Source organism: Sminthopsis crassicaudata, chromosome 1 (genome assembly GCF_048593235.1).
Source record: "Sminthopsis crassicaudata isolate SCR6 chromosome 1, ASM4859323v1, whole genome shotgun sequence".
In the NCBI taxonomy this organism is placed as follows: domain Eukaryota; kingdom Metazoa; phylum Chordata; class Mammalia; order Dasyuromorphia; family Dasyuridae; genus Sminthopsis; species Sminthopsis crassicaudata.
In genome coordinates, this window is record NC_133617.1 from 148,168,974 (window position 1) to 148,186,601 (window position 17,628).

The window sequence follows — 17,628 nt, forward strand, 5'->3', positions numbered from 1 at the left end:
TTCTTATAGTTTATATTGCTTTATCTACATATAACACATTTAAACTCTATATTATATTTATGTACAAGGCAATTAACTGCCAAAGTGGATAGAGTGCTAGGTCTGAGCTCAGGAACTTAGCTTCTTGAGAGCAAATCTGGCCTCAGAAGCTTACTAGCTGTGTGACCCTGAGTAAGTCACTTAACCCTGAATGCCCCCATTTCCTCATCTGTAAAAGGAGCTGGAGAAGGAAATGGCACATCTCTCCAGTATCTCTGCCAACCCCCCCCAATTAAAAACTGAACTAAACAACAAAAATATTTGTTCATCTATATTATAGTCTAGCCATTCTCCAACTACCCCTGCCAAACCTGTATGAAACTATAAGGTACTTGAAAAACAGTTGCTATCTTTCAACTTTGTTATCACCAGTTCATCATGTTTTACATGATTTTAATTTATTTTTATAAATGTAAATTATATTTATATATAATAAATATAAATAAATAATTTAATTAATTTAATAAATTCTTGTTTAATTGAAATTTAATCCATCTTCCATATGAGCTTTCCAAATATTTGAAGTTATGCATTATGTTTCCCCTTAGGTCTTCTCTCTTATAGGATCATTATTCCTAGTATCCTTCCCTCCAACCCCCAATAAATGACTTCTGGTCCACACCTTGAATATCTTCCCCAGATGGTCTCCAGTTGTTCATACATCTTCTATTAAAGTTACACTTTCAGAACTGAATAAAATATTGGAGATATAGTCTACCAGCATGAACCACAAGAAGATTCCTACCTTACCTTATCAGTGCTATTCTTTCTCATGGCTAAATACCAAAACCTAAACAGAACTTAGGCACACTGCTTATGTAAGTCACAGTTTCTTATACATAACTCCAACATTGATATAAGGAAAGTACTATGTAAACTGGGAAAGTGCTAGGAGAAAAAATGAGCACTTATCCAATGAGATTACATATATGTAAAGTGACTTGTAGACTTTCAAGAACTGGTTACATATAAATCAACAGTATAATTCTAATACCACCATCGTGTCACGGAAGACAAAAGTCATTAGACATTCTAAAGAACCTGTCATTTTTTTATAAGAATATAAAACATTCTCTCATTTTGCTATTTACAAGTACTTTAAAACAAGACATCAGGGGATATAGCAAAGTAATTTCATGCCTTCAATATTCATAGTATAGAGCAGGAACAAACACAATGCAAGTCCAAATCAAAAAAAAAACTTCTCCATGAAATGATTGTTCCCTGATGCTCTACCAATAAGGACCTCTAAATAGTTTCTTTTATACTAAATGGTAATAGCAAAGCTGTTATGTAATATTGGCTATGTGTATGTATGTCTTCTCCTACTAGATGATAAGCTTCATGAGGACAGGTACTATCATTTAGATTCTGAATCTTTTCTAGCACTGAATGGAGCATCCATATGCTCTAAACATCAGCAGGCAGTTAAGAAGTGACAACTGAATTCAGTTGTCACTACAAAGTCTTGAGGAATATGTGGTGGTAGGAACAATATGTTTATTGGTAGGAAAGAAAGGAGAAAGACAAGAAAGGAGGAAGGGAAGAAGGAAGAGAGGAAGGCAAGGAAGAAGGAAAAAAGGAAAGAAGGGAGAGAGTAAGGAAGGGAGAAAGGAGGGGGGAAAAGAGAGAAAAGGAGGAATAGAGGGAGGAAGAAACAAGGGAAGGTGAGGAGATTCATGACAAAAAAACTGAGAACAGCATTACTTGGTGACTTACCAAGTTCCACTTTCAAATTTGTAGTTCACTCTCTCTGGATCTGAAAACCTGTGATCTACAAAAGAAGTAAACACATATTATGGTTTTTAACTAGAACAAGTGAGACAGAAGACAAGGGGCACAAGTAGGGAAAAGAAGTGGAGAAGGGGGAACTAGGAGGAGTCATTTTCTGGATATCCATTGTTTCCAAAGTTGTGCTTACTGTATGGTTCTGAAATCATTGTCAGAATAACATTCCCCATATCTTCAACTTCAGAAGCTCCATATCGGGATATTGAAACACCCTTCTCAAGATGCAAACCTGTGAATTAGAGTTAAGGTAATACTTTTTCTTTTCTTTTTTTTTTTTTTTAATTTAAAGTAAAATTCCGTAATTCCTTAATCACTGTTAGTTTTATATTTAGTTTCTAACTACAGAATATTAAGCAAGAGGCTAGGTAGAAAGTACTGGAGGCCAAGCAGCTCCCTCTGGAAAGCCTAGTTTGGCTAGTTTCATTAGGCAATTGTTGTTTGTGATTCAGTTATTTTAGTCATGTCTGACTCTTAATAATCTCATTTGGGGTTTTCTTGGCAAAAATATTGAAGTGGTTTGCCATTCCTTCTCCAGTTCATTTTACAGATGAGGAAACTGAGACAAATATAGTCAAATGATTTGCCCAGGGTCACATAGCCAGTATCCAATGCCAGATTTGAAATATTCACTAAGACACCTAGCTGATCATAGAAATGTAAACCAAGAGCTTCACCTTTACTCTGTCTTTCAACATTCTTCCTGAGTATAAAGGAAGACATCAATTAGCTAAAAACATTATAAGGAATAACAAAATTATTTTTTTTCTTTAAAGCAGCATTGAGTTTAAGCATTCCAAATCCAAGTATTACATCTGGGTCCTCAGATATCCAAAGAGTCAAGAGTAAGACTTCCAATGCACAGAGAGAATCCTCTAAGAGGGATTTAGAGTTAACCTATTCATGAGCCTCCTAGAAGATAAGGCACATAGAAATTGCAGTCAGCATCTATAAAGTTTCACAGAACTGAGGTCTTAAAAGTACTTGCAAAGCAAGAATAAAGAAGGGACTATAGGTATAAATTAAATACTGGCTCAATATTACTTAAGGTGGAGCTGAAACCAAAATTAAAACCAAAAAAAACACCTCATATTCAAATAAATAAATGCTTTCTCTTCAAAATAGCCTTAGAAGACAGTACACTTCATTCCAATTAGGCTGCATCTAAATGTCTTCAAGAATTTTGTAGAACTTCTTCCAGAATCTAGGGCATATTTTTCCCCCTCCCTTTCTCTTTTCCCCTTCCCATTCACACAGATCCTCTAGAATGATGCTAGGACTAACGTTCTTTTAAATACTCATAACTGTTCAATCCTTTAAACGTATTTTTAAAAAAATAGTTTGTAATATTGTTTTGTTATTCAGTCACACCAAATCTTTGCAACTCCATAGATTATAGCATTCCAGGGTCTTCTGTCCTCCAATATATCTCTAAGTCTGTCCATATTCATGTTTGTTGGTTCCACAAGACTATCTATACAACTCATTTCTGTGATTTCCTTTTCCTTTTGCCTTCAGTCTTACCAAACATAAAGGTTTTATACCCTATGAGTCCCATCTTCTCATTAAGTGGCTAAAGTACTAGAAATGACTGGTAAATAAAATAGTCAACTATTACTTTTGGTTGCCCAATCCTCTCCCTAGTTCCCTCCCCTGCAAGGTGACTAATACTGAGATTTGTTTTCATGTGGCTGATAAACTGGCTCTGAAAGCAATTTCCTCTGAAAGAGGTTAAATATAGAACCACAGCCACATATAGTCCACAGTGTGCCTGAACAAAATTAAAATGCAACTGGGAAACAATTAACAAAATAAACAAAAGTAAATAAATGTTAATATGTAGTATTCTTAAGTCAATATGCAGCCCATAAGGATCCCGATGTATGTAGCTTAGTCATCCTCATTTTTCTTTGAGTTTTACACTACTGATGCAGAGTTCTAAAACTGCTTTGCAATAGCAATAACATTATTATATTAAAATTTATATCTTGATATTTATTTACACATATATTTTATTTTTAATAAAAAATTTTAATTTAAAAATTTAATAAAATTTTAAATAAAGCTTGTCTTTTAGAGGTCCACACGCATTTGGATGTTTTGAAGATATTTGCTACAAAATCAGTCTCAATACATGACCAACTAATACAAGTATAAGAATAATAACAAGATGGCATTTATATCGTACTGGTTGCAAAATGTTTTACATATATTATGTCTTGTGATCCTCAAAACAAGCTTGGAAGATAGATGCTATTATATCAGTTTTTACAGAAAATAACAAAGACATAGCAGTTAAGTTGTCCCAATATGCGTTCTTTAAAGGTTAATGGCATGATATGGACCCAAGTCTTGTTTGACAAATCATGCTCATAACTCTTTATTTAAAAGTACTTTTTTTTTTTCCATGAACAACCTGTGAAATAGGTAGAACAACTATTATTTCCATTTGAGTATAAGTTCAGTTTTTAAAAACTTGACATGAATGTAATAGATATAAATCATATTATCTTACACAATAGTGATGAGAAAGATATAGGTACATAAGTTTGCTCAGAAACTAATTTGAGCCTTGTCTACATCAGATCATCCCAAGAATATTTGTAGAAGAAACTAGGAGAATGAAGACATTGTGAGAATGTGAGAGGGGATCAGTCTGCTGGCATTTCTTTATATACTGAGAATTGTTCTAAATAAAACTCTTAAAGGTCCTATTCCAAATCTATGGTCTTATGGTCTAGTCCCCATTAATAACAGTAGAGTTATTTCTTTTCAAGTATACCCTCAGTATCAGGTGATAAAATAAAAACTGTACATCATCCAAGCCAAGATAAACAACTAGATCTATTGAAATATGTGATAAATCCACATCAAAAATTACAATTATAAAGGCATTTAGGAATTGATTTTCAAAATCTCAAGAGAAAAGGACAATTGACATAACTTTTGCTTTTTTGAAGGTGCCATAATCTTATTCTTTCATTTACGTAAAAATGAGAAATTGTCAACCTCTACATCAAAGCATTACTGATGAAGATATAAAGTAATAAGACATAAAATTTTTTTTTGTATAAATCAAACTAAATCTTCACAAATAAGTGACAGGGAAAGAAAGCTACAAGAAGGGTTGAAAGATAATACTTGATAAGTATCAAACATAATCAAAAGAGTAAAAAAGACTATTAAGTGATGAAAAACAACTGATCATTTTGGAATGACCTGGAAATTAGGTCACTAACTGCTTGGGTCAGTCACAATTAAAAAATAAAGATAAAAAGATCCTGGGTCTGCTTTAAAAAAAAAAAAATTAAAATGTGAGACAGTAAAATGAAATGCAACTTTAAGAATTGCAGCTTCTCAAAAATCAGTGCATGTTTAACATATGTTAAAAATAGAGAACCAAGAATATGACTACTTAACAGTCTGCAGAGTATTAACACTAAGAAAGACAAAAAGGAAAAATAATCTCATTCACCAAAAGTGCTTGAAAATTTCATGAAATGTATATTCTCTATCAAATTGCTTATCATCTCAATGATGGAGAAGGTGATACAAGAAATGAAAAAATTTGGAAGTCAAGTTTTTAAAATAAATGTTTAAAACTGTCTTTACACTTGAGAAAAAAAATTTTTTTTGAGAAAAAGAAAATACCATGAAGGATGTCCTTTTGGACAGAGTTTTAACAAAAGGAGAATTCCCCACTGATAAGGTTCCCTAGACACAGTACTTATCCTAAAGGATCTAAAACACTAGAGAAGAGACTCTTTAACCAGAAAATCAGTCTTGATATCAACATATGTTGCCCAACTTATGACGTACAGAAAAGCTACTTACTGAATCAGTCCACTGGCATATTTAGGACAGAAACTTCAGATGCACAATAAGTGAAGTCCAAAAGGGAAAACAAAAAACAAGAACTAAGCTGGACTATTTCCTTTTTTTTTTCCAATAACTTCTCCCTCTGAAACCTCAAAAAATTATCTCCATAATACTTCACTATCAATAGTATCAATGATACATAGGCAACTTTTTGAACTAGTACATCCACATATTAGGATGGGCATCCCAGACAGATAACAAGCAAAAAACCTAAAATGAAAAAATTAGAGTGAAAATTGTGTCCTCCTTTCAATGAGATCCCTAATAAAAAAAAAAAATCTACACGTATTCTCTAAATAATGCTTCTATCAAGCCATAACACAATTTTCAGAAGCACCAAAAACTCAAAATACAATGAAAAGATTCATAGTGGGTATAAGCAAGCTGTAACATATTACCAATGAAGATATGTGTAATTTGACAGGAGATATTAGTAAGGAAATGTGTAAGTGAAAAAGGAAATGGCCAGTCATATAATGAAAATGAGATATAACACATGACAAGCCGTAATGTTACACCAATACCCAAGGAGGAGAAAATTTCGAAGTTATATATCTCTATGGCAGATTTATAGAAGGACTTACATGGGAATTATCCAAGATGTGAAAGTATAGGATGATTCACTATACCAGAAAAGAAAATACTCAAATTTATGATATCATAGATTTAAAGTATATTCATTAGCATTTGCATATTAGTTCGAATATACCTTAGATATAAGCTCTGGGGAAAATTATGTTTAAAATCAAATTTTAGTGCTGTCCCTATCATTTCTCAATTTCTCTTCTCTAGTCCTTTTTATCTACCAATCACTTCTAACCCAAACTTATTAGAAAGGACATAATGACAGGAGAAAATTAAAGAAATCAGAGAATGTCTCATTATTGTAGCTATTAAAGATTTTTGAAACACTATTTAAAAAATACAGCCCTAAAGTGGTCAATCCCTAGATGTCATCCCAATATCTACCATTAATACTTTTTACATAATATTATAATAACCACAAAAAATTTTTAAAAATCCACTGGAACCTATAGTGGGAGGCAAAATGGAAAAAAAATCATCTGCAGTTCTGCCACTCTGGTTTCCTTTTCAATATTGTAGCGAAACAAAAGAATGAACGGGATAAAGTAGAATTAAGTGCCCCAAAGGAGACACTAAGACCAAAAATAACAGCTAATGAATGAGAATTAGGCTTCTCTGTAAGAGTTAGTCTCAAATGCATCTGTGAATCTAACAAAGCTAATATTCCTTCCAAAGATACATATTACAATTTAGCTTTGCTTACCTATCCTATACTATGTTTATCCATACTTTCTCTTAAGTCATCCACAAGACAAGGTGCCTATCAAACATTTTGGGGATCTTTCTTAACTTCTTTATTTCAAATTCACCATTGAAGCATAAAAGTTGTTTATCTAGAAACAAATCAGTTCCAATAGAGCAGTAATGAATTGAACCAGCTACACCCAGCAAAAGAACTCAGGGAAATGAATGTGAAACATACATAGAATTCCCAATACCCCTATTTTTGTCCACCTGCATTTTTTATTTCCTTCACAGATTAATGGTACACTATTTCAAAGTCTGATTCTTCTTGTGTAGCAAAACAGCTATATGGATATGTATACATATATTGTATTTAACATATACTTTAACATATTTAACATGTATTGGTCTACCTGCCATCTGGGGGAAGGGGTGAGGGGAAAGAAGGGAAAAATTGGAACAAAAGGTTTTGCAACTGTCAATGCTGAAAAATTATCCATGCATATATCTTGTAAATAAAAAGCTATAATAAAAAAGAAGTTGTTTATTATCTCTTCTATTTGCTCAGCTCATTTTTCCTTGTACATATTTTGATGACATACTTTGTGTTATCAAAGAGCAATTCCTTATTTGTAATGTGTACAACCCATTAGTGCCCACCACATGCGTCTGCTTTCCTATTGCCCTAGGAGTGACCCACAATTTCATTTCTTCAGAGTCTACAATATGCTAAGGCATTTATCTCTGAAAGAATAATGGCATTAAAAAGATGAAACAAAAATAAATCAAATTTATTCATAAAAAAATAAATATTTTAATCCTGCAAGGAAGAAAGGAAAAAGGAAAGGAAGAAGAGAAAGGAAAATAGGAGAGGGAGAGGGAGAAGACTGTAAGAGAGAAAAACCTTTGTTTCAGGAAAAAGATAAACTCAGGGCCAATAAAGATTGTACAATTTCCCAAAAGCAACCTAGCCTTAACGTTGCATAAATCTGAGTCCAACCAAGTCAATACAAAGCACACTGATAAACAAATTCTATAGGTTGTCTCAACAGCTACATTTTGGTCTGGAAAATAGGTATTCTTCATCCACTTGACTTTTCCTTTGTACATAATTAGGTCAAACTTTTGAATGATTATCATTCAATCATCTAGGAGGACTTATGGCGTTCTTCTATTTTGATTCAATTAGCAATGTCATCTGCTAGTAAGAGTACATAGGGGACTTCATAATCTAAGGAGTCCTTCCTTGATGTGCTTCCTCCATGACAGTGAACACTTGTAGCAAGCATATTCCTGTTTTATATCTAACTCCCTTCACATTAATATCGAGCATTAAATGAGGTTCTCTTAGTTAAATCCAAAGAAATCTTGAATGATTTTGACATACAGGACATACATGCTTGCTGGAAAAAAGCTTTTAAGGGGGGTCTTTTTGCTATATTGAATCAAATGCTTTTTTCTTTTTTGGTGAATTCTTAGAACAGAAAGTAAGCCAGTCATATAGTGAAAATTAGGGATAACAAATGTTACTGTAAGCATTTCCCTGGTAACCACAAAATGTACTAAGATCGAAGAGAAGTCTTTTGGTACTTTGAGTAGATTCTTGATACAACCATATGGACCAGAATTAGCCAGAATAAGATAGCATACATTGGTTGAGATCTGCACAATGGAAGGAAGCACCTACATGAAGCATGGGTTCATTTAAACATGTGACTTTACCTCTTCAATTAGACTAAGCTTTTTCAGGATGAGGAATACATTTCTTTTGTAGCCCTTCCCCCCCAAATAGCACTAACACTATAATTGTGCCATTGGAGTTAAAAATAAACTTGTTGTTGACATGAGTATGTATTCACAAATCAAAAGGCCATGCTGAATTGGCACTTTTTAAGCAAAAATTTAAAATAGAGGAACAATGTGCATGCAGAAACTAATTAAATAAATAAAATAATTTGTGTCTTTAGATGTAAAATTCATAAAGCTTATCAATAAGGCACTTAAAATCAAAATATTTCTTCACTGAATCACAACTTCCTTGTCATGAGATTTTCTTGACTTACCACAGTTCAATGCATCATGCTTCAACTAGTTTTCTTTTAAGTCAAACACCAAGACCAAGAATTTCAGGACACTTATCAAAAAATTTTTTTTAAAGCCACCTAATTTCACCTCCTTACCTCTATACTGATATTAGGTAATGGTCATTAAAGCACTGTTAATTACCTACAAAAAGAGAAGACTAGGAAAACAACTGTCAATAATTACTTCCTTCATCAATTTATAATTATGTATCTATTCTTATTGCTGTTTGATCTTAAGTCAATTGAAGATGAGCTTCAAACCTCCTGATTTATGGCTAGTCATGCAAAACTTAATCATTTTACCCTCAAGGTAAGTCACAAGAGAGAACTGGACAGGCAAGTCTCTTAATTGAGAACCAGCAGGAAATGAGCAAGGGAAAAGCATAAAAAGCATTTCTCTCAATCTTAAAGAAAAAACAAAACAAAACTATTTTACAACTGTGGTACTTCACACAAATAGATGGTAGCCTTTTTGCCACTTAGAGAATAGTCTCCCAAAAATGCCATGGTTGGACAGTTTGATCACCCTGCTTAAACTCAACAAGTCTCTTCAAATTCAGTCAGACTGAAAGCAAAGGGTTTTACTGACATAAATCTTAGAAATATAATTGAGAAATCTTCCCATATCTGAAACCTCTTGGTCTTTGTGAAGCCTTTGGTGGAAGTTCTGTTGATGGTGGTCTTTCAGTGATAATGTTTGAGTGAACACAAGGGAGACATTTTAAATAGAGCTGCAGGAATTAAAAAAAGAATATTGAGATTTTGCCTATCAATTCAAAAGTATAGTTTTAAAATTGTTTTGATTTTATTGAAACAAACGTTTACTCTCTAAAACAAAGCACTAAAATGCTGAATGAATTTATAATTCCCCTGACAGCTTCTCAATTTTATATATACATAAACAGTTTTGTAAACATAATGGTAAATAAACTTTAAGAAAAAAAATAAGGCAAGTCATCCTAAATATATTACTAGAAGACAAATTTAAAATGTCTTACCCCCTACCTTAGCAATTAACAATCTGCAATCCCTTTTCTCGTTTTATTTTGTTTAGAAAATGTCTCATGCCTAGCTAAAGACACTGGCAAATATATTAACACAGAATAACTATGTCACTGAAAATGGACTTAGGGGGCAGCTCGGTGGTACAGTGGATAGAGCATCAGCCTTGAATTCAGGAGGACCTGAGTTCAAATCTGATCTCAGAGACTTAACACTTCCTAGCTGTGTGATCCTGGGCAAGTCACTTAACCCCAGCCTCAGAAAAAGAAAAAAAAAAAAAAAAAAAGAAGAAGAAAAAATGAAAATGGACTTAATAAAATAAATTAAGAATGAAAAAAGAAAAAATAAGTTGGTGAAACAAAGCCCTTACTTTCCCAGATTCCTTTTCTCTTTAAAGTAAGAAGAAGTACACATAATAAAATAAACTTAATTTGATACTAGGTCATAAATACAAATTCTATAATGCCTCATTTATTTTTAAAAGTAAGTTTAGATTCTAGCATGTCAACCTTTCTAATTTACCCAACCAGTCCATATAATAAAAGTCTACATTCAGAAACAGACATGGCAAAACTTCTTAAATTTGTCTCTCCTGCTCTTCCACTTTGCTTAGAAAGGTGTACTTATACCCAGTAGGAACACTAAGGCCTACTGTACATGGAGACAGGTTTAGGCTTGCTGGAAGGAAAAGACTTCTTAGTTATTACCATTAATCAAGAATGGAATGAGTTGCTTCAAAAGGAAGTATGTTCCCCTCTCACTTGAAATCAAGTGAAACCTGGATGACCAGTTAGTAATTATCTTGTGGAGCCCTGGTCAAGTATGAATTAGATGTTGCTTCAGCTTTTATCGTTCATAATCCAATCATAAAAATCTTTAAGTTGGCAGAGACTTAAGAACAACTTGTTAAACTCTTGAGTCAGTCAATCAACAAGCATTTATTAAGCACCTCTTATGTGCCTAGCCTTCTGCAATGTCATGGAGAAAGACTGTATATTACAGTAATTTCCTTTGAGGTGGGAAGAAGGGAAATATCTTGCCCTAGGACACATATCCATAACCTTCATAAGAAGCAGAGAAAGCACATTAACTTAGGACCTCTGTCCTTTATCTTCAGGTCTCTTTCCATTAAAACATTATGGAAAACAGAGGGGGTCAATTAGCTCTTAATTCAATTAAAACTGGAACAGCAAATCATAGTAAAAAGGAAACTAAAGCAACAAGTAGTAAAAGAGAAAAGATACATCCAAACAACTAGAAATAATCGAATGGCTTCCATAATAACAAAACAAGTCTTCCGTAATTCTAGTCTTCCCTGTGAGAGCTGAAAAACAACTATGAGCCTAGATGTGCCCCCCCCCAATACTTAAGAGTAGCCTTTTTAAAAATAGTAGCAAAGAACAAACAGGGTGCCCATCTATAGGAGAATGGTAGCACAAAGCATTGTATATGAATGTAGTAGAATACTATTATTATGTGAGAAATAACAAGAGGTTTCAGAGAAATGAACTAATACCTCGTAAAATGAACAGAAGCAGAACAATTTATACAATAATAACATCGTAAAAATAACCAAATTGGAAACAATGAACAATTCCAATAAATGTGATCATCAACCATTAGTCCAGAAGACTTTTAATAAGCCACAGTACCCACCTCCTGAGAGGTGATACATTCAGAGACATATATTTTTGCACATTGCCAATGTGAGAATTTGTTTTGCTTGATTTATATGTTAGAAAAGTTTTGTTTTTATTTTTCAGTGGGACTGGAGAGAGAGAATAAATTCTTCTTTATTGGAAAAATAAAATGAAAGAAAAAAGGAACTAAAGGAGTCTTCTTCTAGAAAGATTTTTTTTTTAATTTTATGTCCAAATTCTTCAGTTCAAAATAGTTCTACTTTTAAAGGACAAAATTTTAACAAAGTTCTCTGAAAGTTTTTTTTTGTTTTCAATTAGTTAAAAAAATGCATCATCTTTTAAAAAACTACACTACTATAGAAATGGTTTGTTTTATTTCATAAATTAAAATAACATAAACAGGTGCCCTCTCCCCTAAGTCAAAATGAAGTTCAAACTCATATTGTTGGTGACTAACCCCAAAAATACTGACTACTGATTTAAGGCATGACTAACAACAAGTGAAAGAGGGTTCAGGTTCACTCACTTGGCTCACATTAATGGATACCCACATAATATCTTCCCTAGCCAACAAATTCACGTGTGTGTGCCCCAATTCTGTTGTGATAGAGAAAATAAACATAGATATCAGTATGATTCTCTATCTCATTCCTTTCAAAATCTTGCTTTGGCAGCCACACCTTTAATAGTCAAATCCTAATAGGAAACTTTCAAAAGAAACAAGGAAAACTACCCACAATTATGAAAAAAATATTGCAAATCACTTATAATGACAGTTTTTGGAACTGTGGACAAAAAGGCCTACCAAGATATTGCCAGGATAGGTGTAAAGCGTTCCTACCTTTCTAAAGAAAATTTGGAACCATCTACCTTAATAATATAAGGCACATTTAATTTCTCAAGGTGCTTTCACATTTATTGCCTCATTTTCCACACCTCAACAATCCTGTCAAATGGGTTGTTCAGGCATTATTACCTTCCTTTAAGAAAGAGGATAACAAGCTTGTCTCCAAAAAAAAAAAAAAAGTAATAATACACCTTCCTGTCTTCATTGACAAAGAGAATTGGAAGACAGAACTAAAAGTAAGGAATATAATTGCCTATACTGTTCCCAAGAAGTTGGTATATTATTAGTTTTACTAAACTGTTGGGGTTTTTTTTTTTCCTTTTCCTTTTTAAATTTTATACGGCGTTGTTTCTGGATAAAGGAACAGAGGAAAGTATACTGAAAAATGAATGTGACATTAAAAATAAGTATCAAGAATAAATAACTGTATATATATATATATATATATATATATATATATATATATATATATATATGTGTGTGTGTGTGTGTGTGTGTATGTATAATATGTAAACATAGCTGTTAATTATCACTACAATCATTATTTAATAAACTCCCTTGTGCACAGAGCTCTGGACTGAATTCACTGGGAAATTCAAAACTTAGACAAAATGATATCTTTCCCTCATATGACTCTTTTAGGAATTTGAGCCAAATGCAAAGAGATGAAATGTCTATATCCCTAAAGTCACATCTGCCTAGCAATAGAATTTTTAAAGCATCTTCCAAGAGAAAAGGTCATAACAAATTGAAATTATATCCACTCATATGAAAGAGTGTTCCAAATCATTACTGATCAGAGAAATGCAAATTAAGACAACTCTGAGATACCACTACACACCTGGCAGATTGGCTAAGATGACAGGAACAAATAATAATGAATGTTGGAGGGGATGTGGGAAAACTGGGACACTGATACATTGTTGGTGGAGTTGTGAAAGAATCCAACCATTCTGGAGAGCAATTTGGAACTATGCCCCAAAAGTTATCAAACTGTGCATACCCTTTGACCCAGCATTGCTGCTATTGGGCTTATATCCCAAAGAAATGCTGAGGAGGGGAAAGGGACCTGTATGTGCCAAAATGTTTGTGGCAGCTCTTTTCATAGTGGCTAGAAACTGGAAGATGAATGGATGTCCATCAATTGGAGAATGGTTGGGTAAATTATGGTATATGAAGGTTATGGAATATTATTGCTCTGTAAGAAATGACCAGCAGGAGGAATACAGAGAGGCTTGGAGAGACTTACATCAACTGATGCTGAGTGAAATGAATAGAACCAGAAGATCGCTGTACACTTCAATGTATGAAGATGTATTCTGATGGAAGTGGAAATCTTCAACATAAAGAAGATCCAACTCACTTCCAGTTGATCAATGATGGACAGAAACAACTAAACCCAGAGAAGGAACACTAGGAAGTGAATGTAAATTGTTAGCACTACTGTCTATCTACCCAAGTTACTTATACCTTCGGAATCTAATACTTAATGTGCAACAAGAAAATGGGATTTACACACATATATTGTATCTAGGTTATATTGTAACACATGTAAAATGTATGGGATTGCCTGTCATCAAGGGGAGGGAGTAGAGGGATGGAGGGGATAATGTGGAAAAATGAATACAAGGGATAATATTATAAAAAAAATTACTCATGCATATATAATGTGAAAAAAATTACAAATAAATAAAATTTTTTAAAAAAAGAGAGAGAAAAGGTCATAACAATTCTAGTTTTCTGGTTTCCAGTTCTCTCACCTAATATACTAAAATGCCCTGGTGGATAAGAACAAAGAGGAAAAACAACTGCTGCACCTCCAAATGAATACAAAAGAATCAAGTATCTAGATTCTAAGAGAAAGCAGAGTTTCCATTCCTCTTCCTACCTCAAAGAAGTGATTGACCTATCATGTTAATCATATTACTTAGGGATATTCTGGAATCATAAGTCTTTATATAAAAAGCATCAGTACTTAACTGGGAAAACAAGTGGGGCTCTGGAATTCTATGCAAATAATATAGTACAAATGATATAACCAAATCAAATGCACACATAAGATCTTCCACATTTAATAAAAATCTAAGGCAAATTTTTCTCAGACTGTAATCCTCGTTAGTTGAGGAAAAGCACACTTAATATGAGCCAAATAAAACAAAAATTAGAGAGACATCTACTACCATATTGTGTAGTGTTGACGATGATAGGGATTGGATCTATGATTTCATTAATAGAACTCCTAGGAAAAGAAATTCTTTCTAACAGTGCAGATAAGCATTATTATCAGTTCCACTAATGAATTGAACAACAGTGTATGCTCATCCACTGGAGAATAGCTGAATAGACGGAAGCAAATGAAAATAATCATACCAAGAAATGAATTTAGAAAAATTTGGAAGATGTATATGAAATGATACAGAGCAAGGTAAAAGAAATAGAGACCAATTTATATAATGACTACAATAACACAAAGAAAAACTGTGGAAGGAGGCAGCTAAGTGGTGCAGTGGATAGAACACCATCCCTGAAATCAGGAGGACCGGAGTTCACATCTGATCTTATACACAATACTTCCTAGCTGTGTGATCCTGGACAAATCACCTAACCCCAATTGCCTCAGCCAAAAAAAAAAAAAAAAAATTAAGAAAAGAAAAAAAAGAAAAACAGTGGAGTACTTGGAAACTCTGATTTGTCTCATGGCCAACAGAGACTTCAAGGGACTGAATATAAAACCTGCCTCTTAACAGAAAAGGAAAAATAAGATGTGTACTACTTTAATTCATCATAACAAATATTCCAATGCCAAATTATTTTCACCTACTCCCCTTATTAGTCCACTTAATAAGGAATACCTAAAACTATTTATTTTTTTTCATTGTATTGATCCCTTTTTGTCATTCATTTCTTAATGTATCCCTCCTTACTTTTTGACCTAACAAGAGATTACTTATAAGAAAACTTTAAAAGGAAAAGCAAATCATTTCAGTAAAGCAAAACAATGCATTAAAGTCTGATAATACATGCAATATATCATACCGCAGTCCATCATCTGCCAAGTAGAGAGGCAGTTTTCTTAACTCTTCTCCATGTCCAAAGTTGATTATTACACTGAATTCCATTTCACCCTTTTTTTCTCATTTACATTGCTCTTACTTTCTCTCCCTCCACATTATTTCTTTCTGCATCAGTTCCTATAAATCTATCCATATAACTCTGATTTCTTCATATATATTATTTCTTATGGCACTTAATATTTTACTACATTCATGTACCATAGATTATTTAACTGTTTCCCAATAAACTGCTTTGCTTTTACTTGTATAACAAAAAGAATTACTATAAATATTTTAGTCTAAATGGAAACTGTCTTTGACACTTTGGTAAGAGGCTAACTACTGAAATCTGAGGGAAAAGAGATGAACATTTTGGATACCATCTTAGCATAATATTAGGCTGTCTTCCAGAATCATTAAATCAATTCACAACTACATCCAGATTATACTAGTATATCTGTCTTTCCTCAGTCCCTCTGAAAATGACCACTTCCATCTTTTGTCTTCTTTGAAAATTTTGTTGGTTTTAAAGTAAACCCTCATTATTTTAACATTTATCTTAATAGTACTTTGAGAAGTAGAGACTGTTATTGTTTAGTTTTATATTCCCAATACATACCATAGGGTTTGCCACAGGCTCAATCATAATGTTTATGAATTGATTTGGAACAAACTTTCAACTGTTAAGATTCTTCTTTTGAAAACCTTATTTATATCACCTGCACCATTATCCATTGGGACAACGATGCTTGGTCTTACAAATGTGTATTAATTCTCTTTATGGCTCAAGTATTGGATATTTAAACCTCTCTTAGGCACAATTTATTCATTCATGATGCTAAGTATATAAATTTTAAGATTTTTATTTCTGAATTAAGGTGATTCAAAGGCAGAAAATGAGAACTACAAACAGCAGAAGCTCTGGTTAAATCACAAATAATCAAGTCCTGAACAATGGGGCTGGCTATCAACATAATAAGAATCACCATGAAAATGACTTTATACTAGCTTCTAAACATGTTCACAATTTTATGGAACTTTTTAAAAAGGAAAAAAAAAATCACATCAAAAGCATACATTTGTTCAGTAAACAAAAAAAGAATTTCCAAACATCAGGTTTCCCATCCACTCACCCCAGAATTTAGTGAATTTACCAAAATATCTAGAATAATTCTCATCAAAAATCTCAGAAGCTACTGATTCACATATTTAAGAAAAAGGCCCAATTGGTATTATTCAAATCTACATAATGTCTTTTTTACTTCCCAGGTTCCCCATTGATAATGCAATATTCTGAAAACTCACAAGTGTAAAATCAGAAGAGAGGTCTTAGTTCTTTTCAAGGGAACCCAAGACTTGTCAAAAAATCAGGTTACGGGCAATAAGGAAATTCTTTAGTATGTATCATAGGAACAGATAATTGATGGAGACACTCTAAGCACTAAATATAATAAGAGCACCTTGAGAAAAAATCCCTAATTTACACCAAAAATCATCCAGAAAGAACCCCCCCAATCACTTTCTTTATGTATAAAGGAAATAATATTGCCTTCTTTCCTAAGTTTATAAAATATATATTTAAATCTCTAAAAATGCCACCTAAGTTGAACACTATGAAATTATACCAAGTTTGGCATCACATTAGAAATGAAAAAATACACATTCCTCCACCTTCTTTGCAAAAGTATAGGGCTATGGGTGTGTGAAGTATCGCATATACTGTCAAAGTTGCTATGCTGGATGGTTTTGGCAATTGATTTTTTTCTTCCTCTCCCCTCTTTTTTTTCCAGGGCTGACTTGTTAAAGATAGAATATGAAAGAATATACACATATATATGTTACAGTAGATATGTGAAAATGAATATATTTTTTTTAAATGTCCACAAAATGTTTTTATTTCTATAACTAAGATAAGACAACTGCAGTGCCAATTTGTCCTCTAAGAACACCAGTCCCAAATTTATAATACTAGGATACAAAAATCAATTGGGAGGATAGAAAAAAGCAGTGTGCTCAATAATCTGAAG

At 32.9% G+C, this 17,628-nt stretch overlaps 1 protein-coding gene across 8 annotated transcripts in view; it reads right to left on the reverse strand.

The window, feature by feature from the left end:
• ESRP1 (epithelial splicing regulatory protein 1) overlaps positions 1-17,628 on the reverse strand; it is a 98,094-nt gene that overhangs the window by 70,476 nt on the left and 9,990 nt on the right. For all 8 annotated transcript variants that reach the window (XR_012482504.1, XM_074269378.1, XM_074269419.1 and 5 more), the window contains 2 exons: positions 1,961-2,059; positions 1,759-1,813 (listed from right to left, as the gene is read on the reverse strand). Coding sequence is in view for 7 of the 8 variants with exons in the window: in XM_074269378.1 (XP_074125479.1) it covers positions 1,759-1,813; positions 1,961-2,059 (154 nt within the window). In the remaining variant the exon portion in view is untranslated. The remainder of the gene's footprint in view (positions 1-1,758; positions 1,814-1,960; positions 2,060-17,628) is intronic.